Consider the following 27724-nt stretch of genomic DNA (forward strand, 5'->3'; position numbering starts at 1 on the left):
CCCACTCGCAGTTGTACCCAATATAAACAACCCAATCTCCATTTGCGCCTGCCCAAGCCTTGCCCTCAAGCAATGGCATCTTAACATCATACGTATCATTATCAAGCGGCATCAACTTGCACAAGGCGAGGCTTGCCTCGTCCCCGCGCCAGTCAGCAGGGTCACGGCGAAGAAGATAGGGGAGATCAAACCGCTCCTGGACCCTTTGGTTCCTTGTAATGATGTTATTAGTTGAGTCGAGAATGGTCTTGAACGAACCTGCCATGCTAGCTGAGGTGATGACGTCGCTCCGATCAATGAGTTCCTCCACCATGTCGTCTTTCAGATTGGGGGAAGAATAACGGGGTCGTTTTTGGCGTGTTCCCTCCATGGAGAAGATGATCGAACAATGGCAGAAGGAAGGGTGAAGGCAAATGAAGGGAGGAAGAGCGTGCGACAGCAGTTCCAAATTGAGAGGGAAGGCGAAGAGGCGGTGGACGGTTGCCACGGTACACGAAGAGGTGCCTTGGGGAGCGAACGGTTGCAAAGAGGTCACACACTGATGACAAGGGCCGAGTGCACCGCATGCGTATATCGCACACACCTGCTTGATCTGGCTGACCGTTTCTTTTGTGTTTCCTAATCACAAACAGTTCATCCGAGTGAACCGTATGCTGTATATCGCACACACCTTCATCTGGCTGCCCGTTTGTTTTGTGTTGCCTAATCACAAACAGTTCATCCAAGTGAACCGTATGCTGTGTATCGCACATGCCTTCATCTGGCTGCCCGTTTCTTTTGTTCCTCCTCATCGCAAACAGTTAATTGAACTGAACCATATGCCCTTCATCGCACACGCAACTGAAACCTGAACCGTGTTTGATGCATCCATCATCACAAATGTTTTATACATTTCTGACGGTTTTCATACATCACCGTTTGCGATTATCGCGTCGCACACAGTTTCTCGAAGGGTCTCTGATCTTAGTGTCGCCTTAGCAGCATCCTGCAGTAGTGTTAAGTTTCCTAACCATAAACATGTGTTGTCATTTGATGAACGGGATCACATCATTAGGAGAATGATGTGATGGACAAGACCCATCCATTAGCTTAGCATAATGATCATTAAGTTTTATTGCTATTGCTTTCTTCATGACTTATACATATTTATTTGACTATGAGATTATGCATCTCCCGAATATCGGAGAAATACCTTGTGTTCTATCAAACGTCACAATGTAACTGGGTGATTATAAAGATGCTCTACAGGTATCTCCGAAGGTATTTGTTGGGTTGGCATAGATCGAGATTAGGATTTGTTACTCCGAGTTTCAGAGAGGTATCTTTAGGCCTTCTCGGTAATGCACATCATAATAAGCCTTGCAAGCAATGTGACTAATGAGTTAGTTGTGGGATGATGCATTACGGAACGAGTAAAGAGACTTGCCGGTAACGAGATTGAACTAGGTATGAAGATATCGACGATCGAATCTCGGGCAAGTAACATACCGATGACAAAGGGAATAACGTATGTTGTCATTATGGTTTGACTGATAAAGATCTTCGTAGAATATGTAGGAACCAATATGAGCATCCAGGTTCCGCTGTTGGTAATTGACCGGAGATGTGTCTCGGTCATGTCTACATAGTTCTCAAACCCGTAGGGTCCGCACGCTTAACGTTCGATGACGATTTGTATTATGAGTTATGTGTTTTGCTGACCGAAGATTGTTCAGAGTCCCGGATGAGATCACGGACATGACGAGTAGTCTCGAAATGGTCGAGGGGTAAAGATTGTTATATTGGACGATAGTATTCGAACACTGTAAGTGTTTCAGAATGTATCGGGTACATATCGGAGTCCCGGGGGGTTACAGGAACCCCCGGGGGGAAGATATGGGCCATATGGGCCATAGGAGGGAGGCAAGGCAGCCCACAAGGGGGTGGCCCCCCCCATGGGGAGTCAGAATTGGACAAGGGGAGGGGGCGCGGCCCCCCTTTCCTTCTCCTTCTCCCTCTCCTTCCCCCTCTCCCCCTCCGGTAGAAGGAAGGGGGGCCGAATAGGACTAGGAGTCCAAGTGGGATTCCCCCCACTTCGCGCGTCCTAGGCCGGCCTCCTCCCCTCTCCCTCCTATATATACAGGGGCGGGGCGGGGGGGGGGCATCTCTAAGTACATCAATTGTTCTTAGCCGTGTGCGGTGCCCCCCTCCACTGTTTACTCCTCCGGTCATATTGTCGTAGTGCTTAGGCGAAGCCTTGTGTGGATCAATTCACCATCACTGTCACCACGCCGTCGTGCTGACGAAAATCTCCCTCGACACTTTGCTGGATCAAGAGTTCGAGGGACGTCATCAAGCTGAACGTGTGCAGAACTCCGAGGTGTCGTACGTTCGGTGCTTGATTAGTTGAATCAAGAAGACGTTCGACTACATAAACCGCGTTAAGCTAACGCTTCCGCTTTCGGTCTACGAGGGTACGTGGACACACTCTCCCCTTCTCGTTGCTATGCATCTCCTAGATAGATCTTGTGTGACCGTAGTTTTTTTTGAAATTGCATGCTACGTTCCCCAACAGTACATCCTCGTTTTCTTCATCTTGACGTGTCCCACTTGTGGATGCCTCCGAGTCAACTCGTGGTTCACCTTGTTATGAGGTAGAAGCTTCCACTTGGACGGACAAGGTACTCTCCTTCACCTCCGTTGGACGAATCTTGCCAATAGACAAGTCTTGGACTGCTTTCGAATGGTCTTTGTCTCCTACATCAATTGGCAATTGCTCTACTTGTGAGCCGTTAGATTCATCAAACTTCACATCTACTGCCTCTTCAACCTTTCAGGTGAAATTGTTGTAGACACGGTAAGTGTGAGAGTTTGAGCCATAACCGAGTAGGAAACCCTCATGAGACCTTGGAGCAAATTTAGAACGATGATGCTTATCAAGAATATAGCACTTTGAGCCAAATGCTCGAAAGTATCCAACTTGGGGTTTGTTACCGGTGAGAAGCTCGTATACCGTCTTGTCGAGTAGCTTGTGAAGATATAGGCGATTTGTTGCATGACAAGCTGTCTCAACCGCTTCCGCCCGAAAGTGTTTTGGTGTCTTGCACTCATCAGGCATCGTTCTCGCATCTCAGTAAGAGTCCGGTTCTTCCTCTCAACAACTCCATTTTGTTGAGGCGTGTACGTAGCTGAGAACTCATGTGAAATCCCTTCTTCGTCAAGAAAGGTGTCCACATTTGCGTTCTTGAACTCCATTCCGTTGTCGCTGCGAACCTTCTTGATCTTCACTTCAAATTGATTTTGGGCCTTCGTAGTGAAGTTCTTGAAGATATTTTGGACCTGCGATTTATCATCAAGAAAGAACACCCACTTAAATCTTGAAAAACCATCGACTATGACTATACCAAACGAGTTTCCACCGATACTTTTATAGGCATTTGGACCGAAGAGATCCATATGAAGTAGCTCGAGCGGTCTTCTCGTGGTCATGATGTTCTTCACGGGGTGGCTTCCTCCAACCTGTTTTCCTGCTTGGCAAGCACTGCACAATCTATCCTTGTCAAATATAATGTCTTTCACTCCAAGGATATGATCACCTTTAATAAGCTTATCAAGATTTCGCATGCCCACATGACCAAACCTTTTATGCCACAACCAACCTATAGAAGATTTAGCAATTAAGCAAGTTCTAGGTTGAGCCTTTTTAGTGAAATCAACAATGTATAGATCACCTCTACGTATACCGGTAAAGACCATTCTATGATTATCTCTTCGAAACACTTGGCAATCCACTTTAGTGAATAGGACATTGAATCCAAAGTCAGCTAATATAGATATGGAAAGTAAATTATAGCCAAGAGATTCAACGAGCATGCCATTTTTGTATGGAGCTATCATGTGAGATGGCCACCTTACCAAGGCCAACCACCTTACCCTTTGAGTTATCACCAAAAGTGACATACTTTCGAGGGTCTTCGTTTTCAGCAAGCTCACGAAACATATCCTTGTCTCCGGTCATGTGATTTGCACATCCACTATCAAGAACCCATTCCTTTCCTCAACTCGGTTTGACCGATTACACAAACTCGGTGAGACCGATTTTGGTAATAAGCAAACAAAGACTTGGTCAAGCAAACTCGGTGGGACCGATTGCATATCTCGGTGGGACCGAAATAATCGCAACAGGCAATAGAGAGTTTGCAAGCCCATCTCAGTGCGACCAAGATCCCATCGGTGAGACCGAATTGATTAGGGTTTCTGGCGGTGGTTATGTCAAGTGTACTCGGTGGCGCCGGATAGATCAAATCGGTGGGGTCGAGTTTGACTTTAGGTTTAGGACAAATGTGGAAATGAGAAAGTGGTTGCGGGCTTTGGAGCATATCACTAAGCACTTTGAGAAAGCAAGCCATTAAGCAACACCTCATCCCCTTTTAGTAGTATTGGCTTTTCCTATGGACTCAATGTGATCTTGGACCACTAAAATGAAAATGAAGAGTCTTGAGCTTTTGCCAATCTTTGTCCTTAGCATCTTGAAGGGGTTCCACATCCTCTTGTCCATGCCACGCCTTTGTTGGACTTTCTGAAATATACTAGATGAAAATATTAGTCCAACAAGAGATATGTTGACATTAATTACCAAAATCACCCAGGGAGCAATTGTGCTTTCATGAGCAGCCGGCCCTGCCGGCTATGCCCAAGCAGCCAGCCAATGAGGCTTCGTTCCAGCCTTCCAAAGATACCAAGAAGGTCCCGCTCAACCTAGCTGACCCCAGCTCTAGCGAGTACGTCATGGTGGGCACCCGCCTCAGCAGCAAATAGGAAGGCGAGCTCGTCGACTTCCTCCGTGAGAATCGGGATATCTTTGCATGGTCCCCCAAAGACATGCCAGGTGTTCCGAGGAAGTACGCCGAGCGCAAACTCCACATCCGCAAGGACGCCAAGCATGTCCGACAGCCGCTGCGCCGCTTTTCCGAGGAGAAGCGAAGAACCATCGGTGAGGAGATTGCCCGGCTACTCGCAGCTGGCTTCATCATGGAAGTTTTCCACCCTGAGTGGATGGCCAACCCGGTCCTTGTCCTGAAGAAGAACAAACCCAGCGAATGTGCATAGACTACACACCAGCCTGAACAAGGCTTGCCCCAAGGATCCATTTGCCTTGCCGCAGATAGATCAGGTGAGCGACTCCACTACCGGTTGCGAGCTTTTGTCCTTCCTGGATGCCTACTCTGGCTACCACCAAATCAAGCTGAACCTGGCAGACACCCTCAAGATGTCCTTCATGACACCCTTTGGGGCGTATTGCTACATCACCATGTCGTTTGGGTTGAAGAATGCCGACGCCACCTTCCAGCGCTGCATGCAGAAATGCCTCCTACCCCAAATCGTCCGCAACGTGCATGTCTACATTGACGAAATCGTGGTGAAGATCAAGCAGCACCTCACCCTCCTGGCCAACCTCAAGGAAACTTTCGCCAATCTGCGCCAGTATCAGATCAAGCTCAACCCGAAGAAGTGCGTGTTCGGCATACCAGCCGGCAAGCTCCTCGGTTTCCTTGTCTTGGAGCGCGGTATTGAGGCCAACCCGGAGAAGATCAAGGCGATCAAGCGCATGGACAAGCAGCTCGACTGCGTGTTGTCCAGAAATTCACCGGCCGCTTGGCCTCTCTTAGCCGGTTCGTCAGCCGGCTGGGGGAGGGGGCCCTGCCCCTGTATTAGCTGATGAAGAAGACGTCGGCGTTCGAGTGGAACCACCAGGCGGGCGAGGCCTTCCACGACCTCAAGCACGTACTATCCACCGCACCCGTCCTGGCCGTGTCGGCTATGAAGGAGCCACTGTTGCTCTATATCGCGGTGACTTCCCACGTGGTCAACATGGTGCTGGCGGTCGAGTGCCCAGAGGAGGGCAAGGCTCAGCCGGTCCAGCGCCCAGTGTACTACCTGAGCGAGGTGCTCTCCCTCTCTAAGCAGAACTACCGCCAATACCAGAAGATGTGCTACGACGTGTACCTAGCTGCCAAGAAGCTGAAGCACTATTTCCAGGAGCATACCATCACTGTGGTGAGCACGACCCCCATCAGCGAAATCATGGGCTGCCGAGATGCCTCCAACCGGGTTGCCAAGTGGGTCATCGAGCTGGCCAGCCACACGATCCTGTATGAGCCCCACACCGCCATCAAGTCCCAAGCGCTGGCCGACTTCCTCGTCGACTGGGCGGAGATCCAGTCGCTGCCGCCGGCACCCGACTCGACGCACTTGCGCATGCATTTTGACGGGTCCAAGATGCGCATCGGCCTGGGAGCCGACATCGTGCTCTCTTCTCCCAAGGGCGACCGGCTGCAGTACGCGCTGTAGATCCACTTCGCCACTTCCAACAACATCATCGAGTACGAAGACCTGATCCACGGCCTCCGGCTAGCCAAGGAAATCGGCATTTGTCGCATCCTTTGCTATAGCCACTCGGACCTGGTGGTGTAGCAGGCCTTCAGGGAATGGGAAGCCAGAGATGCCAACATGGCCACCTATCGTTTCCTGGTCCAGCAACTGTTCAATGACTTCGACGGCTGTGAGTTCCTCCACGTCCCTCGAGTAGACAAGGAGGCAGCCGACACACTGGTCAAGATAGCCTCAACCCGACAAGCGATCCCATCTGGCGTCTCCCTCGAGCACCTACAGAAACCCTCCATCAAGCCGTCCCTAGACTCAGAGTCCATCTTCGTCCCGGCCGACCTAACGCCCCTACGCCCGGCCCGACCGCAGGCTCCATCCCGGGGCCTACTGACCCCGGCCCAGCCTCGGGGCCTGCTGGCTCCATTTCGGGGGCTGCCGTCCCTGTCCCGTCCTCGGGGGCTGCCGGCTCCATCCCGGTGGCTGCCGTCCCTGGCTCGGCCAACGCTGGCCTGGGGGATGCCGAGCCGGCTCTGGCCGAAGTTGCCGTCCTCACAATAGTAACGGCGCCGTCATGGGCTCAACCCATCCTCGCTTTTCTCGAGAGCAGCAAGCCCCCGGTCGACGAAGTCGAAACCCGGCAAGTGCAGCGTTGGGCCTTAGCCTACACCATCATCAACAACGAGCTCATCAACCGCAGTGCGATCGGCGTGTTCCAGCGCTGTGTCGAGCCGGACAAGGGGCACGAGATCCTCCTCGACATCCACCAGGGAGAGTGTGGGCACCATGCGGCCTCGAGAGCCTTGGTGGCCAAAGCATTCCGCTACGACTTCTACTGGCCCACAGCCCTGGAAGACACCGAGCGGCTGGTCCTCAAGTTCGAGGGTTGCCAACGGTTCAGCAAGAGCGGCCACCAACCGGCTTCAGCTCTTCAGACCATTACCATCACGTGGCCATTTGCCGTCTGGGGCCTCGACATGGTGGGGCCATTCAAAACCACGCAAGATGGGATGACGCACCTATTGGTCGCCATGGACAAGTTCACCAAGTGGATCAAGGCGCGACCAATCAAGAAACTCGATGGGCCCACACCCGTTAGATTCCTCATGGATATCGCGGTTCGCTACGACGTGCCCCACAACATCATCACTGACAACAGCACCAACTTCGCCAAGGGCGCCCTGGCCCAGTACTGCTCCACGTCCGGCATCCGGCTCAACCTAGCCTCGATCGCGGACCCCCAGTCAAACGGCCAGGTGGAGCGGGCCAATGACCTGATTTTGGCCGGGATCAAGCTGATACGTCTCCAACGTATCTATAATTTTTTATTGTTTCATGATGTTATATCATTCTTGGATGTTTTACAATCATTTTATAATAACTTTATATCAATTTTTGGGACTAACCTATTGACATAGTGCCCAGTGCAAGTTATTGTTTTTTTGCTTGTTTTTTACTTCACAGAAAATCAATACCAAACGGAGTCCAAATGCAGCAAAACTTTTTGGACCAGAAGACACACGATGGACCAAGGAAGTACTAGAGGGGGCCCCGAGGGGAGCACAACCCACCAGGGCGCGCTCAGGCTCGCCCTAGTGGGTTGTGCCCACCTTGGCCGCGTCCCGCACCACCTCTTTGCTCTATAAATACCCCCAAAATCCAAAAACCCTAAGGGAGTCGATGTAACACAATTCCATCTACCGCAAGTTCCAAAATCCAAAGATCCAATCTAGACACCATCACAGAGGGGTACATCATCCTCATTGGTGCCTCTCCGATGATGCGTGAGTAGTTCATTGTAGACCTACGGGTCCGTAGTTAGTAGCTAGTTGGCTTCCTCTCTCTATCTCTTTTGATTCTCAATACAATGGTCTCTTGGAGATCTATTTCATGTAACTCTTTTTGCGGTGTGTTTGTTGGGATCCTATGAACTTTGAGTTTATGATCAGATATATTTTATCCATGAAAGTTATTTGAGTTTTGATCTGTTATATGCATGAGTGCTTATAGCCTCGTATTTCTTCTTCGAATCTTTGGTTTAGTCAGGCCGACTAGATCAATTTTTCTTGCCATGGGCGGAGGTGCTTTGTGATGGGTTTGATGTTACAGTGGTCAATCCCAGTGACAGAAGGGACATGACACGTATGTATCATTGCTATTAAGGATAACAAGATGGGGTCTATTCCTACATGATAGATCTTGTCTACATCATGTCATCGTTCTTATTGCATTACTTTGTTTTCCATGAACTTAATACACTAGATGCATGCTGGATAGCGGTCGATGTGTGGAGTAATAGTAGTAGATACAGACAGGAGTCGGTCTACTAATCTTGGACATGATGCCTATACAATGATCATTGCCTGGATATCATCATAACTATTTGAAGTTCTATCAATTGCCCAACAGTAATTTGTTTACCCCTCGTATGCTATTTTTCTCGAGAGAAGCCACTAGTGAAATCTACGGCCCCCGGGTCTCTTCTTTATCATATTTGCCTTCGAGATATATTTTTATTTGCTTTTATTTTGAGATAAATTAATCCAAAAACCCAAAAATACCTTCCTACAATGTATTATTATTTATTTTATTTCGCGTTTCCGCGAGATCTATTTATCCAATCTACTTCAAATTTATCTATCTTTTTACCCGGGAGGGATTGACAACCCCTCTTACACGTCGGGTTGCAAGTATTTGTTCTTTGTGTGCGGGTACCGTTTGAAGGAAATATTCCCTAGAGGCAATAATAAAGTTATTATTTATTTCCTTATTTCATGATAAATTTTTATTATTCATGCTAGAATTGTATTAACCGGAAACTTGATACATGTGTGAATACATAGACAAACATAGTGTCACTAGTATGCCTCTACTTGACTAGCTCGTTAATCAAAGATGGTTGAGTTTCCTAGCCATAGACATGAGTTGTCATTTGATTAACGGGATCACATCATTAGGAGAATGATGTGATTGACTTGACCCATTCCGTTAGCTTAGCACTTGATCGTTTAGTATGTTGCTATTGCTTTCTTCATGACTTATACATGTTCCTATGACTATGAGATTATGCAACTCCCATTTACCGGAGGAACACTTTGTGTGCTACCAAATGTCACAGCGTAACTGGGTGATTATAAAGGTGCTCTACAGGTGTCTCCGAAGGTACTTGTTGGGTTGGCGTATTTCGAGATTAGGATTTGTCACTCCGGTTGTCGGAGAGGTATCTCTGGGCCCACTCAGTAATGCACATCACTATAAGCCTTGCAAGCATTGTAACTAATGAGTTAGTTGCGGGATGATGTATTACGGAACGAGTAAAGAGACTTGCCGGTAACGAGATTGAACTAGGTATTGAGATACCGATGATCGAATCTCGGGCAAGTAACATACCGATGACAAAGGGAACAACGTATATTGTTATGCGGTTTGACCGATAAAGATCTTCGTAGAATATGTGGGAGCCAATATGAGCATCCAGGTTCCGCTATTGGTTATTGACTGGAGACGTGTCTCGGTCATGTCTATATTGTTCTCGAACCCGTAGGGTCCGCACGCTTAAAGTTCGATGACAGTTATATTATGAGTTTATGTGTTTTGATGTACCGAAGGTAGTTCGGAGTCCCGGATGAGATCGGGGACTTGACGCAGAGTCTCGAAATGGTCGAGACGTAAACATCAATATATTGAACGACTATATTCGGACATCGGAAAGGTTCCGAGTGATTCGAGTATTTTTCGGAGTACCGGAGAGTTACGGGAATTCGCCGGGGAGTATATGGGCCTTATTGGGCTTTAGGGGAAAGAGAGAGGAGAGGCTGGGCGCCCCCCAAGGCCTAGTCCGAATTGGACTAGGGGGAGGGGCTGCGCCCCCTCCTTCCTTCTCTTCTCTCTCCCCTTTCCTGGACTCCTACTCCTACTTCTTGGAAGGGGGGAATCCTACTCCCGGTGGGAGTAAGACTCCTCCTAGGGCGCGCCATAGAGAGGGCCGGCCCTCCCCCTCCTCCACTCCTTTATATACGGGGAGGGGGGCACCCCTTGGAGACACAACAATTGATCATTGATCTCTTAGCCGTGTGCGGTGCCCCCCTCCACCAGAATCCACCTCGATAATATTGTAGCGGTGCTTAGGCGAAGCCCTGCGTCGGTAGAACATCATCATCGTCACCACGCCATCGTGCTGACGAAACTCTCCCTCAAAGCTCGGCTGGATCGGAGTTCGAGGGACGTCATTGAGCTGAACGTGTGATGAACTCGGAGGTGCCGTGCATTCGGTACTTGATCGGTCGGATCGTGAAGACGTACGACTATATCAACCGCGTTGTGCTAACACTTCCGCTTTCGGTCTACGAGGGTACGTGGACAACACTCTCCCCTATCGTTGCTATGCATCACCATGATCCTGTGTGTGCGTAGGAATTTTTTTGAAATTACTACGTTCCCCAACAGTGGCATCCGAGCCAGGTTTTATGCGTAGATGTCATATTCACGAGTAGAACACAAGTGAGTTGTGGGCGATACAAGTCATACTGCTTACTAGCATGTCATACTTTGGTTCGTCGGTATTGTTGGATGAAGCGGCCCGGACGGACATTACGCGTACGCTTACGCGAGACTGGTTCTACGGACGTGCTTTGCACACAGGTGGCTGGCGGGTGTCACTTTCTCCAACTTTAGTTGAACCGAGTGTGGCTACGCCCGGTCCTTGAGAAGGTTAAAACAACACCAACTTGACAAACTATCGTTGTGGTTTTGATGCGTAGGTAAGAAGGTTCTTGTTCAGCCCGTAGCAGCCACGTAAAACTTGCAACAACAAAGTAGAGGACGTCTAACTTGTTTTTGCAGGGCATGTTGTGATGTGATATGGTCAAGGCATGATGCTAAATTTTATTGTATGAGATGGTCATGTTTTGTAACCGAGTTATCGGCAACTGGCAGGAGCCATATGGTTGTCGCTTTATTGTATGCAATGCAATCGCCCTGTAATGCTTTACTTTATCACTAAGCGGTAGCGATAGTCGTAGAAGCATAAGTTGGCGAGACGACAATGATGCTATGATGGAGATCAAGGTGTCGCGCCGGTGACGATGGTGATCATGACGGTGCTTCGAAGATGGAGAGAACAAGCACAAGATAATGATGGCCATATCATATCACTTATATTGATTGCATGTGATGTTTATCCTTTATGCATCTTATCTTGCTTTGATTGACGGTAGCATTATAAGATGATCTCTCACTAAATTATCAAGGTATAAGTGTTCTCCCTGAGTATGCACCGTTTCGAAAGTTCTTCGTGCTGAGACACCACGTGATGATCGGGTGTGATAGGCTCTACGTTCAAATACAACGGGTGCAAATAGTTGCACACGCGGAATACTCAGGTTAAACTTGACGAGCCTAGCATATAACAGATATGGCCTCGGAACACTAAGACCGAAAGGTTGAGCATGAATCATATAGTAGATATGATCAACATAGTGATGTTCACCATTGAAACTACTCCATCTCACGTGATGATCGGACATGGTTCAGTCGATTTGGATCACGTGATCACTTAGAGGATTAGAGGGATGTCTATCTAAGTGGGAGTTCTTAAGTAATATGATTAATTGAACTTTAATTTATCATGAACTTAGTCCTGGTAGTATTAGCATATCTATGTTGTAGATCAATAGCTCGCGTTTAGCTCCCCTGTTTTATTTTGATATGTTCCTAGAGAAAACTAAGTTTAAAGATGTTAGTAGCAATGATGCGGACTTGGTCCGTGATCTGAGGATTAACCTCATTGCTGCATAGAAGTATTATGTCCTTGATGCACCGCTAGGTGACAGAACTATTGCAGGAGCAGATGCAGACATTATGAACGTTTTGACAAAAGCTCGGTATGATGACTACTTGATAGTTTAGTGCACCATGCTTTACGGCCTAGCACCGGGACTTCAAAAATGTTTTGAATGCCACGGAGCATATAAGATGTTCCAAGAGTTGAAATTGGTATTTCATACTCGTGCCCATGTCGAGAGGTATGAGACCTCTGACAGTACTTTGCCAATAAGATGGAGGAGAATAGCTCAACCAGTGAGCATGTGCTCAGATTGTCTGAGTACTACAATTACTTGAATCAAGTGGGAGTTAATCTTCCAGATAAGATAGTAATTGACAAAGTTCTCTAGTCACTATCACGAAGTTAATAGAACTTCGTGATGAACTATAATTTGCAAGGGATGACGAAAGTAATTCCCGAGCTCTTCGCGATGCTGAGATCAGCGAAGGTAGCAATCAAGAAAAGAGCATCAACTGTTGATGGTTAACAAGATCACTAGTGTCAAGAAAAGGGTAAAGGGAAAGAAGGGGAACTTCAAGAAGAACGGCAAGCAAGTTGCTGCTCAAGTGAAGAAGCCCAAGTTTGGACCTAAGCCTGATACCGAGTGCTTCTACTACAAAAAGGACTGGTCACTAGAAGTGGAACTACCCCAAATAATTGGCGGATAAGAAGGATGGCAAAGTGAACAAAAGTATATTTGATATACATGTTATTGATGTGTACTTTACTAGTGTTTATAGCAACCCCTCGGTACTTGATACTGGTTCAGTTGCTAAAGAGTAGTAACTCGAAATGGGAGTTGCATAATGAACAGAAACTAGTTAAGGATGAAGTGACGATGTGTATTGGATGTGGTTCCAAGATTCATATGATCATCGCACACTCCCTATACTTTCGGGATTACTGTTAAACCTAAATAAGTGTTATTTGGTGTTTGCGTTGAGCATGAATATGATTTGATCATGTTTATTGCAATACGGTTATTCATTTAAGTTAGAGAATAATTGTTGTTCTGTTTACATGAATAAAACCTTATATGGTTACACACCCAATGAAAATGGTTCGTTGGATCTCAATCGTAGTGATGCACATATTCATAATATTGAAGCCAAAAGATGCAAAGTTAATAATGATAGTGCAACTTATTTGTGGCACTGCCGTTTAGGTCATATTGGTGTAAAGCACATGAAGAAACTCCATGCTGATGGGCTTTTGGAATCACTTGATTATGAATCACTTGATGCTTGCGAATAATGCCTTATGGGCAAGATGACTAAGACTCCGTTCTCCGGAACAATGGCGCGAGCAACTGACTTATTGGAAATAATACATACTCATGTATGCGATCCGATGAGTGTTGAGGCTCGCAACGGGTTTCGTTATTTTCTGACCTTCACAGATGATTTGAACAGATATGGGTATATCTACTTGATGAAACATAAGTCAGAAACATTTGAAAAGTTCAACGAATTTCAGAGTGAAGTGGAAAATCATCGTGACAAGAAAATAAGGTTTCTACGATCTGATCGTGGAGACAAATATTTGAGTTACGAGTTTGGTCTTCAATTAAAACAATGTGGAATAGTTTCACAAATTCATGCCACCTGGAACACCACATCATAATGGTGTGTCCGAACGTCATAACCGTACTTTATTGGATATAGTGCAATCTATGATGTTTCTTACTGATTTACCACTATAGTTTTGGGGTTATGCATTAGAGACAGCTGCATTCACGTAAAAAAAGGGCACCATCTAAATTCGTTTGAGACGACACCGTATGAACTGTGGTTTGGCAAGAAACCAAAGTTGTCGTTTCTTAAAGTTTGGGGTTGCGATGCTTATAAGAAAAAAAATTCATCTTGATAAGCTCAAACCCAAATCGGAGAAATGTGTCTTCATAGGATACCCAAAGGAGACAGTTGGGTACACCTTCTATCACAGATCCAAAGGCAAGATATTCGTTGCTAAGAATGGATCCTTTCTAGAGAAGGAGTTTCTCTCAAAAGAAGTGAGTGGGAGGAAAGTAGAACTTGATGAGGTAACTGTACCTGCTCCCTTATTGGAAAGTATTTCATCACAGAAATCTGTTCCTGTGACTCCTACATCAACTAGTGAGGAAGCTAATGATGACGATCATGTAACTTCAGATCAAGTTACTGCCGAACCTCGTAGGTCAACCAGAGTGAGATCCACACCAGAGTGGTACGATAATCCTATTCTGGAGGTCATGTTACTTGACCATGACGAACCTACGAACTATGAGGAAGCGATGATGAGCCCAGATTCCGCGAAATGGTTTGAGGCCATGACATCTGAGATGGGATCCATGTATGAGAACAAAGTATGGACTTTGATTGACTTGCCCAAATGATCGGCAAGCCATTGAGATTAAATGGATCTTCAAGAGGAAGACGGACGCTGATAGTAGTGTTACTATCTACAAAGCTAGAATTGTCGCAAAAGGTTTTCGACAAGTTCAAGGTGTTGACTACGATGAGAGTTTCTCACTCGTATCTATGCTTAAGTCTGTCCGAATCATGTTAGCAATTGCCGCATTTTATGAAATCTGGCAAATGGATAAACAAAACTGCATTCCTTAATGGATATCTTAAAGAAGAGTTGTATATGATGCAACCAGAAGGTTTTGTCGATCCTAAAGGTGTTAACAAAATGTGCAAGCTCCAGCGATCCATCTATGGACTGGTGCAAGCATCTCGGAGTTGGAATATACGCTTTGATGAGTTGATCAAAGCATATAGTTTTATACAGACTTGCGGTGAAGCCTGTATTTACAAGAAAGTGAGTGGGAGCACTACAACATTTCTGATAAGTATATGTGAATGGCATATTGTTGATCGGAAATAATGTAGAATTATTCTGCAAAGCATAAAGGAGTGTTTGAAAGGAGTTTTTCAAAGAAAGACCTCGGTGAAGCTGCTTACATATTGAGCATCAAGATCTATAGAGATAGATCAAAACGCTTGATAAGTTTTTTTCAATGAGTACATACCTTGACAAGATTTTGAAGTAGTTCAAAATGGAACAGTCAAAGAAAGAGTTCTTGCCTGTGTTAAAAGGTGTGAAATTGAGTAAGACTCAAAGCCCGACCACGGCAGAAGATAGAAAGAGAATGAAAGTCATTCCCTATGCCTCAACCATAGGTTCTATAAAGTATGCCATGCTATGTACCAGATCTATTGTATACCCTACACTGATTTTGGCAAGGGAGTACAATAGTGATCTAGGATTAGATCACTGGACAACAGTCAAAATTATCCTTAGTGGAATAAGTATATGTTTCTTGATTATGGAGGTGACAAAAGGTTCGTCGTAAAAGGGTTACGTCGATACAAGTTTTGGCACTGATCCAGATGACTCTAAGTCTCAATCTGGATACATATTGAAAATGGGAGCAATTAGCTAGAGTAGCTCCGTGCAGAGTATTGTAGAAATAGAATATTTGCAAAATACATACGGCTCTGAATGTGGAAGACCCGTTGACTAAACTTCTCTCACAAGCAAAACATGATTACACCTTAGTACTCTTTGGGTGTTAATCACATAGCGATGTGAACTAGATTATTGACTCTAGTAAACCCTTTGGGTGTTGGTCACATGACGATGTGAACTATGGGTGTTAATCACATGGTGATGTGAACTATTGGTGTTAAATCACATGGCGATGTGAACTAGATTATTGACTCTAGTGCAACTGGGAGACTGAAGGAAATATGCCCCAGAGGCAATAATATAGTTATTATTTATTTCCTTACTTCATGATAAATGTTTATTATTCATGCTAGAATTGTATTAACCGGAAACTTGATACATGTGTGAATACATAGACAAACATAGTGTCACTAGTATGCCTCTACTTGACTAGCTCGTTAATCAAAGATGGTTGAGTTTCCTAGCCATAGACATGAGTTGTCATTTGATTAACGAGATCACATCATTAGGAGAATGATGTGATTGACTTGACCCATTCCGTTAGCTTAGCACTTGATCGTTTAGTATGTTGCTATTGCTTTCTTCATGACTTATACATGTTCCTATGACTATGAGATTATGCAACTCCCGTTTACCGGAGGAACACTTTGTGTGCTACCAAATGTCACAACGTAACTGGGTGATTATAAAGGTGCTCTACAGGTGTCTCCGAAGGTACTTGTTGGGTTGGCGTATTTCGAGATTAGGATTTGTCACTCCGGTTGTCGGAGAGGTATCTCTCGGCCCACTCAGTAATGCACATCACTATAAGCCTTGCAAGCATTGTAACTAATGAGTTAGTTGCGGGATGATGTATTACGGAACGAGTAAAGAGACTTGCCGGTAACGAGATTGAACTAGGTATTGAGATACCGATGATCGAATCTCGGGCAAGTAACATACCGATGACAAAGGGAACAACGTATATTGTTATGCGGTTTGACCGATAAAGATCTTCGTAGAATATGTGGGAGCCAATATGAGCATCCAGGTTCCGCTATTGGTTATTGACTGGAGACGTGTCTCGGTCATGTCTATATTGTTCTCGAACCCGTAGGGTCCGCACGCTTAAAGTTCGATGACGGTTATATTATGAGTTTATGTGTTTTGATGTACCGAAGGTAGTTCGGAGTCCCGGATGAGATCAGGGACATGACGCGGAGTCTCGAAATGGTCGAGACGTAAACATCAATATATTGGACGACTATATTCGGACATCGGAAAGGTTTCGAGTGATTCGGGTATTTTTCGGAGTACCGGAGAGTTACGGGAATTCGCCGGGGAGTATATGGGCCTTATTGGGCTTTAGGGGAAAGAGAGAGGAGAGGCTGGGCGCCCCCCAAGGCCTAGTCCAAATTGGACTAGGGGGAGGGGCTGCGCCCCCTCCTTCCTTCTCTTCTCTCTTTCCTTTCCTTGACTCCTACTCCTACTACTTGGAAGGGGGAATCCTACTCCCGGTGGGAGTAGGACTCCTCCTAGGGCGCGTCATAGAGAGGGCCGGCCCTCCCCCTCCTCCACTCCTTATATACGGGGAGGGGGCACCCCTTGGTGACACAACAATTGATCATTGATCTCTTAGCCGTGTGCGGTGCCCCCCTCCACAAGAATACACCTCTATAATATCGTAGCGGTGCTTAGGCAAAGCCCTACGTCGGTAGAACATCATCACAGTCACCACGCCGTCGTGCTGACGAAACTCTCCCTCAAAGCTCGGCTGGATCGGAGTTCGAGGGACGTCATCGAGCTGAACGTGTGCTGAACTCGGAGGTGCCGTGCGTTCGGTACTTGATCGGTCGGATCGTGAAGACGTACGACTACATCAACCGCGTTGTGCTAACGCTTCCGCTTTCGGTCTACGAGGGTACGTGGACAACACTCTCCCCTCTCGTTGCTATTCATCACCATGATCCTGTGTGTGCGTAGGATTTTTTTTGAAATTACTACGTTCCCCAACACCATTTACATAGTGTTGCGTGGTTCTCCTACTGGTTCAATAACCTTGGTCTCATCACTGAGGGAAATACCTACCGTAGTTGTGCTGCATCATCCCTTCCCCTTTGGGGAAATACCGATGTAGTTCAAGCCGCATCGAAAGGAATTTCTGGCGCCATTGCCGGGGAGACATCATCAACATCTATCAGGTTCCTAATTGTTGGGGAACGCAGTAATTTCAAAAAAATTCCTACGCACACGCAAGATCATGGTGATGCATAGCAACGAGAGGGGAGAGTGTAGTCCACGTACCCTCGTAGACCGTAAGCGGAAACATTATGACAACGCGGTAGATGTAGTCGTACGTCTTCACGATCGACCGATCCTAGTACCGAAAGTATGGCACCTCCGCGATCTGCACACGTTCGGCTCGGTGGCGTCCCATGAACTCTCGATCCAGCTGAGTGTCGAGGGAGAGCTTCGTTAGAAAGACGGCGTGATGACGGTGATGATGAAGCTACCGGCGCAGGGCTTCACCTAAGCACTACAACGATATGACCGAGGTGGATTATGGTGGAGGGGGGCACCACACACGGCTAAGAGATCAATGATTAACTTGTGTGTCCATGGGGTGCCCCCTCCCCCTTATATAAAGGAGTGGAGGAGGGGGAGGGCCGGCCCTCTCTATGGCATGCCTTAGGGGAGTCCTACTCCCACCGGGAGTAGGATTCCCCCCTTCCAAGTAGGAGTAGGAGAGGAAGGAAGGAGGAGAGAGGGAGGAAGGAAAGGGGGCCGGCCCCCTTCCCAATTCGGATTGGGCTTGGCGGGGCGGGGGGGGGGGGGCCTCCTAGGCCGCCTCCTCCTCTCTCCCACTAAGGCCCAATAAGGCCCATACACTACCCGGGGGGTTCCGGTAACCTCCCGGTACTCTGGTAAATGCCCGAACTCACCCGGAACCATTCCGATGTCCAAACATAGCCATCCAATATACCCATCTTTATGTCTCGACCATTTCGAGACTCCTCGTCATGTCTGTGATCACATCCGGGACTCCGAACAACCTTCGGTACATCAAAACACATAAACTCATAATATCGATCGTCACAGAACGTTAAGCGTGCGGACCCTACGGGTTCGAGAACTATGTAGACATGACCGAGACACGTCTCCGGTCAATAACCAATAGCAGAACCTGGATGTTCATATTGGCTCCTACATATTCTATGAAGATCTTTATCGGTCAAACCGCATAACAACATACGTTGTTCCCTTTGTCATCGATATGTTACTTGCCCGAGATTCGATCGTCGGTATCTCAATACCTAGTTCAATCTCGTTACCGGCAAGTCTCTTTACTCGTTCCGTAATGCATCATCCCGTAACTAACTCATTAGTCACATTGCTTGCAAGGCCTATAGTGATGTGCATTACCGAGAGGGACCAGAGATACCTCTCCGACAATCGGAGTGACAAATCCTAATCTCGATATATGCCAACTCAACAAACACCATCGGAGACACCTGTAGAGCACCTTTATAATCACCCAGTTACGTTGTGACGTTTGGTAGGACACAAAGTGTTCCTCCGGTATTCGGGAGTTGCATAATCTCATAGTCATAGGAACATGTATAAGTCATGAAGAAAGCAATAGCAACATACCAAACGATCAAGTGCTAAGCTAACGGAATGGGTCAAGTCAATCACATCATTCTCTGGACTGTGAAATACGTGAGTATCTGGACAGTGGCTGTTACGTCTATGAGTAGGATACCAGCTTGTTGGGGCCTGCAGGATTTTTGAGTTGGAGGCGGGTAAACAGCCTTGGTTCATACTCTCTGTTTCTCGGACTCAATTATCTGATTAACCAGGAGATCACCGTCGGCAAGGACCTTGATGGCAGAGAGGCTCTGTTTGCTATGGAAAACTATGTCTACACGGTGAGCCCTAGGAGTTCGGGAGCAAACTCCCCTAATTGTCAATGATACAACCTACAGCCAAAAGAAGGTGAGAATGAGAAAGGCATCTGGATTAACTTTGATCCTTGGATGTGTCGAGTCCGACAGGCAGTGATGTGGTTCAAGCCTTCAGGTTGATAGGTAATTGGGCTGTTGCGTCGAAAGGGTGGAGTACTGGTGTCTCCGGATCACTGGTGGCTGAACCGGGGCTGCAAATTACGATGGTGTTGGATCATCCCTCTTCAAATGACTTGTTGTCTTTGCTGCTTGTTCTAGATGGGTAGTTCTCTCTTTTGTTATGCATATTCCTTGTAATTTGGTCATCCTCGTCTATGTTACTCTTACTATGTAATAGTTGCCTCTATTTAGAAAGTCATTTTCGTCTGGATCATGAGAGTCTGAGCGCTGCAGATGGGTGTGTTTTGGTGGTGTAGCAAGACTTCTTATGAACTATCATGTCTTGCCGTTTATGTCAGTAGTAGTCACTAGTCAGTGTTTGAATGTTGTATATACGTTGTTTCGAACTGTTTATTGTCTCGAACTGCTGGTGGGCTAAATGAGGGCATCACCATTCTCCAGTGTTCAGAGTATATCTCCTTTTTTCAAGTTAAAATTTGAGCTCAGTGTCTTTTCGATGATGTACACTTGTTTGGGCCAGTGAGGTGTCGTTGAATATGGGCCGAGTAGTAACGCAATGCCAGATAGGTCAATTATGACTCTCAGGCCGGGCTCTCAAAAGATCCTAAAAAAAGGTCGGGCTCTCAAAAAAAGAAAGAATAGGGACTCTTATGCTACCTTTTCATCCCTAATCAACCGCCCCTCCCCCACCTCTGGAATCTCAATTCCTACTCCAGTTCCCCCAAATCCCCCTCCTGTACTCCCTATACTCAAGCGCACTATCATGTCGCCGGTCAACGCGGATCTCCGAGCCGGAGATCCTGAGGTCCGTCCTACCTTGGGGCGCTGCGTGCTGTCGCTCAACAGTGGCATGGCGGCGCTTGATGACCAGTTTGCCGGCAATGTGCTGATGGTAACGGCGACCGGCCTCCCGTCTCGCTGGACGACCTTGTCAAAGCTCTTGGCATTGCGCACGGCATCCAAATAAGTGACTTGCTCGTCGAAGTCTGTCCGCCACCGGCTGATTTCTTCGTCAGGTTTCGGACAACTTTTGACTGCAGTCGTGTGTTCGAATCTTCCTAGATTTTGTTCTGCGATGGCGCGCTGGTGAGCTTTGATCGGTGGCACCCAGGATGGGGCTCGGTGCCCACTGAGCTTGAGTTTTTAACAAAGCTTACCTTCCACGACATGCCTCGACGTGCTTGGAACAACGAGTCCATGAATGAGCTTATCAACGACCTTGGAGGTGAGCTCGTAAGTATGTTTGTTCCTCCAAACAGCTGGGCTCTGACAGTTATTGCATGGATGAAGAAGCCGTCCACCATACCGAAGGTGATTGGTGTTGAGATACCGGTGCAGGAACCGGGGTTGTACTATTCGTCGCCACCAAGGCCGCCGCGGACCACATTAGGGATGTACCTGTATCGAGTGTTCGTGCATGTCTAAGAACTGGTCAATCCATCAATCGAAGTCCTGCCGCCGCCGCTGGTGCCCGGGTCAGTCGACGATGTCCATTACAGGAGTCAACGTCAGACTTTTCCCGTGTTGCTCGGAATGATGGATGGCATAGGGCCTACTCCATCGCGCGGCGGAGGCCACTGCTTCTTTGGGAGAACAACTGAATCTTGTCAGATGACCTGTTCTATTTTTTTACCTGAACTTTTTTTAGAAAGGGCTGTACGTCAACTTAATGTTCTAGCAGAGCTTATATAATGTGCTGTCTGTCTGTTTTCTTTGCACAACATTCAAATCTTTCCTAGGAGGGATGCATTAGGCTTAACAAGAAAATCTTTAAGAAATAATATATGGGATGTAATTATAAATACTGTGCAGTAACTATAAAAAATGCACCAAACACGTAATTAGTTTATAAAATATTACTTTTGGATTTTGAAAATTTTAATTTCATTAATTGTTGCGCGCCCAATGTTTCGTTGGATTTTTACGTAATACAAATTTATATTGAAATTGTGTTTAATCTGAATAGAAATTTCGGGACAAAAATATTTCGGATCCTATCAAAATGTGGGAAATTTTATTGAATTCTTTTTTAAACGGTTGGTTGAAATTATTAATCGTTGTCCTAGCTAGAAAATGGGCTGTACTGTTAACAAACTGTAAATGGGCTGTAGTAAATTCCATTAGAATTCAAAAATGGGCTATGCATTCTTACAAATCGCAAATGGGCTATAAGTTCTCTGCCACACACTTGTGGGCCTACTAAGTTGAAGCGTATGCAAGGCTTTGTCAACTTATAGTCAACACATGGTTCTAGCAGCAGTGTCCGTTGGATGTCCATCAAACGGATGTCGTGCTTCTTCTTCAATCTCGGATATTCTAGCTTCAGCTGCCCAAAAAATGATTCCCCCCTGACATCTGGGGCGCACCGTTTCGAAGGCTGACCCGTGGGCCTACTAAGTTGATGCGTACCAAGGGCTTTGTCAACTTAGTCAATATAAACGATTCTAGCTGCAGTGACCGTACGATGTCCATTCAACGACCGTTGTGCGTGGAGATGATTGTACATGCAGAGGCTGACAGCAGGGACCCACCAAGGTCATGTCAGTATGCCATTGTCAACGTAGTCAATAAACAAGAGAATTGCACAATGAGCGGCTGACCCCAGGGACCCAGCAGCTCGCCCAGTTATTTTTGTTTTGGGTTAATTTGATAAATGCCACTCCAAATCTGGTGATTCCGAGAAATGCCACTGCAATTTCCAAACTTTGAAAAATGCCATTTCATGCCATTTCCCGTGGCATTTTTGAAGTCTGGAGTGGCATTTTTCAAAGTTTGCAAATTGCAGTGGCGTTTTTCAAAGTTTGCAAAAATTGCAGTGGAATTTTTCAAAGTTTGAAAATTGCAGTGGCATTTTTATGAATCGCCATAATTGGAGTGGCATTTATCTAATTTGTTTTTGAGACGGAAGCAGGGTGTCAACTGGGCTGTGCGGGGCACTCTAGCCTGTCTAGACAACCTTATCTTTTATGTTTACCACAGACCAGCCCAGTAGTTTTTTTGTTCTTTCTGAAAATGGTAGCCTAGTTTTTTTGTGATTTTTCAAGTAAGTCGCTTTGTCAGGCCTGTTGGGCTGCAAACTTTCAAGACAAGGAGAGCTTCATTCGGCTGGCCGATAAAATGGCCTATCAGTAATGAGAAATGGGTTGTACATTTTTAAAACACATCAAACTGGCAATTAGTTTCATTTGTTTTTAATTTTGAGATTTTAAATTGCATTGATTTATATAAGTGGACAATTTGTTGGATTTTATATTGATATACATTTATTTTTAAAATCGGTTTGAATGCGACTCAAAATTTCGGGATTAAAAACAGTTCGGAGCGCACCGAAATATGCAAAATTTCGTATAATTTTTTAACCATGGCCACAATATGGGCTGTAATGCTAAGAAAAAGAATATGGGCTCAAAATACCTTAAGAATTAGCAAATGGGCTGTAAATTATTAGAAATAATGGCAGATGGGTTGTATGCTGTTTCCCACAGATTTGAGGCTTTCCTAAAAAAAGGTTGACGCACAAGCAATGACTGTTGGATGTCCATCCAACGGCCGTCGTGCTTCTTCAATCTCTACTCTTCCTGCTCCAGCCACTCAAACAAGAGCCGACGGGACTGCCTGCTCCCTCCTTCTGTGGCCGGCTATGCTGCCGCGCAGGCCTCACCGCCCCATCGTTCTCCCATCGCTGGCCTAGCCATCCTTCTACTCACCCACACGTGCTGTTATTCTCCGGCGATGGCAGACGAACTAGTAAATCCTCGCACTCCCCTGTGCGTGGTAAACAACTGTCGAGTTTTCCCTGGCTCCGTGTCGTTCCTTTCTTAGGCCTCGCCGTCGTCCACCGCCCTGGTGCTCTCGGCACGGCGTGGTCAACGTGGTCAACAGACGACATCAATCGGAAGTGTACTGTACGTGGAGAGGCTGACAGCTGGGTCCACGGCCGCACACAAGGAAATGCTTCCTTATTACGTGCAAAATAATGATTCCTCCACCTGACATCTAGGACCCACCGAAAGGGCCTCTGTATTTCGCGAAAAATACGTTCCCCCGCTGATAGCTCGGACCCACCAGCTATATCTTCGCACGCAAGGAAGTGCCTCCTTATTGCGCACAAAAAATGAATACTCTCCCTGCTAGCTGGGACCCAGCATAGTGGGAGGCTGACTTGTGGGCCTACTAAGTTGATGGGGACGGAGGGCTTTGTCAACTTAGTCAATATGAACGATTCTAGCTCCAATGACCGTACGATGTCCATCCAACGGCCGTAGTGCTTCTTCAACCTCTGGTCTTCTTGTCCAGCCACCCAGAGCAGCGCCGGTCGTGCCGCCTGCTCCTGCCTCCTGTGGCCGGCTGTGCTGCCGCGGAGGCCTCACCGCCCCCTACTACTACTCCCACCGCTGGCCAGGCCCTGCGGCGACGGCAGCCTCACACCGCAGCCGAACCAGTGAACCCTCGTACTCCTCTCCGCGTGGGCTTCCACTGCCGCGTCTTCCCCGGCTCCACGTTGTCCCTTCCTAGGCCTCGCTGTCGTCCACCGCCCTGGTGCTCTCGGCGCGGCGTGGCAACGTGGTCAAGGAACGACTTCCATCGGAAGAGTACTGTACGTGAAGAGGCTGACAGCTGGGTCCACGGCCGCAGCAAGGAAGAGCCTCCTTATTACGCGCAAAATAATGATTCCTCCACCTGACAGCAGGGACCCATCGGACGGGCCACCATATTTCGCGAAACAAACGTTTCCCCCCTGAATGTTGGGACCCACCAGCTACATCTTCGCATGCAAAGAAGTGCCTGACAGTTGGGACCCACCTGGTCAAAGCGTATGTAGCGTTGTCATTCTGGTCACGAATGTGTACGTACATACTGGTCGATGTAGAGGCGCGCACGTGTGGTACTAGAGGCGCGCACGTATGGTAGTAGAGGCGCACACGTAGCATGTACACGTACGTACAGTGGCCAGGGTGCAAGAAAGTAAATACGGCCACGTACGTACATACGGGCGGGGTCTCGAACGCCTACTCACGCATACGTACGGCCAGGGCTCGTGTACATGGCTGTGGCTGGGTCGGAACGGAGAAACTGCGTTGTTGTCGTGTTCATGGGGAGGCAACGGAATGCGCCGTGTTAATCGGGAGGCAACGAAACGTGTGCTGTTCATCGGGAGCCAACCGGCTTGGACGGAACAACCGATGGAAACAAGGCCTGGCGTACTGCAGAACGGAGGAAACGGCCTTGTGTTCGACCGGCCATGGTGGAAACGGGATCCTGTTCATCGGGAGGGGGTCTGGCGTACCGCAAAACAGAGGAAACGGACCTCCTACGGTCGAAACGGGGTCCTGTTGATCGGAGGGGTGTGGCGTACCGCAAAACGGAGGAAATGGACTTGTGTTGGAGCGCTACGGTTGAAACGGGGGTCCTGTTCATCGGGAGGGGTGTGGCGTACCGCAAAATGGGACTCCACGGGATACTGTTCATCTCCACCGTCGACCTCCTCCAGCCTCCACGGGCTACTGTTCATCCACCGTCGACCTCCTCCAGCCTCCACCTGCGACTGTTCATCCACGGGCTCCTGTTCATCCAGCCTCCACCGGCTACTATTCAACCAACCCTCTCCACGGGGTCCTGTTCAACCACCCCTCCACGGGCTACTGTTCATCCAGCCCTCCACGGGCTACTGTTCAACCAGCCCTCCACCGGCTACTATTCAACTAGCCCTCCATGGGGTCCTGTTCATCCAGCCCTCCATGAGGTCTGTTCATCCAACCCTCCACGAGGTCCTGTTCATCCACCAGCTCGATCGATCGGGGTACTGTTCATCCAGCGGCAACGGCCTCTACTACCACGGGTTCCTGTTCATCCAACCCCCACCGGGAACTGTTCATCCAAACCCCCCAACAATGCTCACTGTTCATCCATAGGCAACATCGATCGGCTTCAGTTAGCAGCAGTAGCAAAGGAATCGCTTGATTGGGTTCAGTTAACAGCCATCGATCGATCACTCGGGTTCAGTAACGCGTAGCCTGCAGTGCAATCGCCCGGGTTCAGTTAGAGCCAACGCTTCGCTCGGGTTCAGTTAGAGCGCAATGCCTCGCACACACACGCGTATGTACGAGAGAAACGCGCATCGCTCGGCCCCCGACCACCCACCGTAACCGGGAACTCCCCCGATATTTTCCTCGCCCTCGCTTCTACCACGGTTTTCTCCGTCATGGACGGCCCAAAGAATGTCATGCAGCTGCGTCTCCGGCCCGCCCAGGACAAAAAGCCCATTTTCTGTCATGATTTTTTGTCATAGAAGTAGGAGCCCACCACATCTATGATGAAACCGGGTTTTGTCACAATTTTCGTCATAGAAGTGTCATAAGTATGACAGAATTTTTTTTCGTTCGGCCCAAAATGTCACGGATGTGTCTTTTTTTTTGTAGTGTCAAGACCCTCGCGAGGGGCCAAGCCTCCCGAGGCGGACGACATCAAGACCTCCCTGGGGGCAGCCTTGCTAGGCTCGCTCCCGAGGAGCAGAGATATCAATGCGAGGTGCACCTCGCGAGGTTCACATGATGTGAGCCAAGACGACCAAGGCCAGGCGGGCGCCAGTGGGCGCAGTGTACCAGTTTCCTCTTTCGTGCTAAGGAGGCAAGCAGAGGCACGGAGTCCTAAGGAATCAAGCAAAGGTTTCCATTCTGGTGCAACGATACCAAGACCGCCAGGACGGCAGGATGGAGGTCATTGCGGAGCCCACTGCAGCGTCACCGCCAGAGCCTTTGGCAAGCGAAGACTACTTTTGTCAGGATAGCTTGTACTAGTTGTCTCCCTTCAAATTTGGCCATTGCGGGATCTCTTCCCTCCTACATTTGGGAAGAGGACCAAGGCCACCATAAATAGGACTTAGCCACCACCATAGTGAGGCATCTGGGATCGGATCCATTCCACCCTCATCAGCTCCTCAAGCTTAAGAACACCTCCCCTCCTGAGGCTGTTCCACCACTGTACTAGTTCATCCTCAGCCCCTCGAGGCAATCCACCACAAAGCTGGAGTAGGGTATTACACCGCAAGGTGGCCCGAACCAGGATAAATCTCCGTGTCTCTTGTTCTTTGGGTTCGTCGAGCTAGGCCGTGGGATCGCTTAGCGAGCAGACTGGGAAGAAGGTGTTCTTCGTGCGCACCCCAGAGTTCGAACCTCTAAAGGGTCTGCGGAACCCTGAATCCGACATTTGGCGCGCCAGATAGGGGTGCGCCAAAGCCTCTCTTCCGTTGATCGGCCCGCCATCGCCCTGCAGTTCTGATGGCTGACGATTCGAGGGCTCACGCCGAGCACTGGGCTGCCTGGCCTGCCCGGGCGGCGCCGTCCGCTAAAGAAGACCTCAACTCCGCGCTCTAGGCGGCACGTACACCATCCAACACGGCGGGACGCGGGCGGCGCGGGTCGGTGCCGTCTGCCCTCGCACTCGGCACATGCGCACCACCACACGATATTCAGGCTACGCTGTGGCGACGACACCACACACCCGACGGGAGCAGGCAAACATGCGAGCCGCACTCATCGTCGCACGGGAGCTGCTGCGGTGCAGGTTGGCGGAGAGCGGCCGCGACTCACTACTTGAGCGCATTGCCGAACTGCTTGACACTGCATGCAGGGGTGCAGCACCCTTCTGCTCCTTGCCCACGCCTCAGGTTGTGGCAGAGGCGTGGGCAGGGCCCAGATGAGCTCGCGCGCCTCCCGGAGCATTAGGGGGACTCGACGACAACAGCGTGGCCCATGGCGCTGCGCGTCCTACCATGACTGCGCCACCTCCAGGAGGAACAAGATCTGGTGGTCTCCTGCGGGGCCGCGTCGGGATGCCACCCAGCAATGACCAGGGCTAGGCGCCGCGGCCAGCGACCCAAGGCGTGGGGCACCCAAGCGATGGCTCCGGCGCGGCGACCGCAGACGCCTACGTACCCCGCATGATGGATCTGGAGTACGCACCGGGAGAAGGCCCCAACTCGTTCCCCAAGCCAGGATGGGAAGGCGAAATGCCCGAGGCT

At 48.2% G+C, this 27724-nt stretch overlaps 1 protein-coding gene across 1 annotated transcript; it reads left to right on the top strand.

Annotated features, from left to right (window-relative positions):
* The first annotated feature begins 5697 nt into the window (after positions 1-5697).
* On the top strand, positions 5698-27428 carry LOC109783902 (uncharacterized). The gene is made up of 4 exons (XM_020342483.1): positions 5698-6036; positions 6457-6541; positions 6736-7674; positions 27334-27428. Exons 1-4 carry the CDS (start codon positions 5698-5700, stop codon positions 27426-27428), a joined length of 1458 nt encoding a protein of 485 aa, XP_020198072.1.
* Positions 27429-27724: the final 296 nt, after the last annotated feature.

This window comes from Aegilops tauschii, chromosome 4 (assembly GCF_002575655.3).
Source record: "Aegilops tauschii subsp. strangulata cultivar AL8/78 chromosome 4, Aet v6.0, whole genome shotgun sequence".
In the NCBI taxonomy this organism is placed as follows: Eukaryota; Viridiplantae; Streptophyta; class Magnoliopsida; order Poales; family Poaceae; genus Aegilops; species Aegilops tauschii.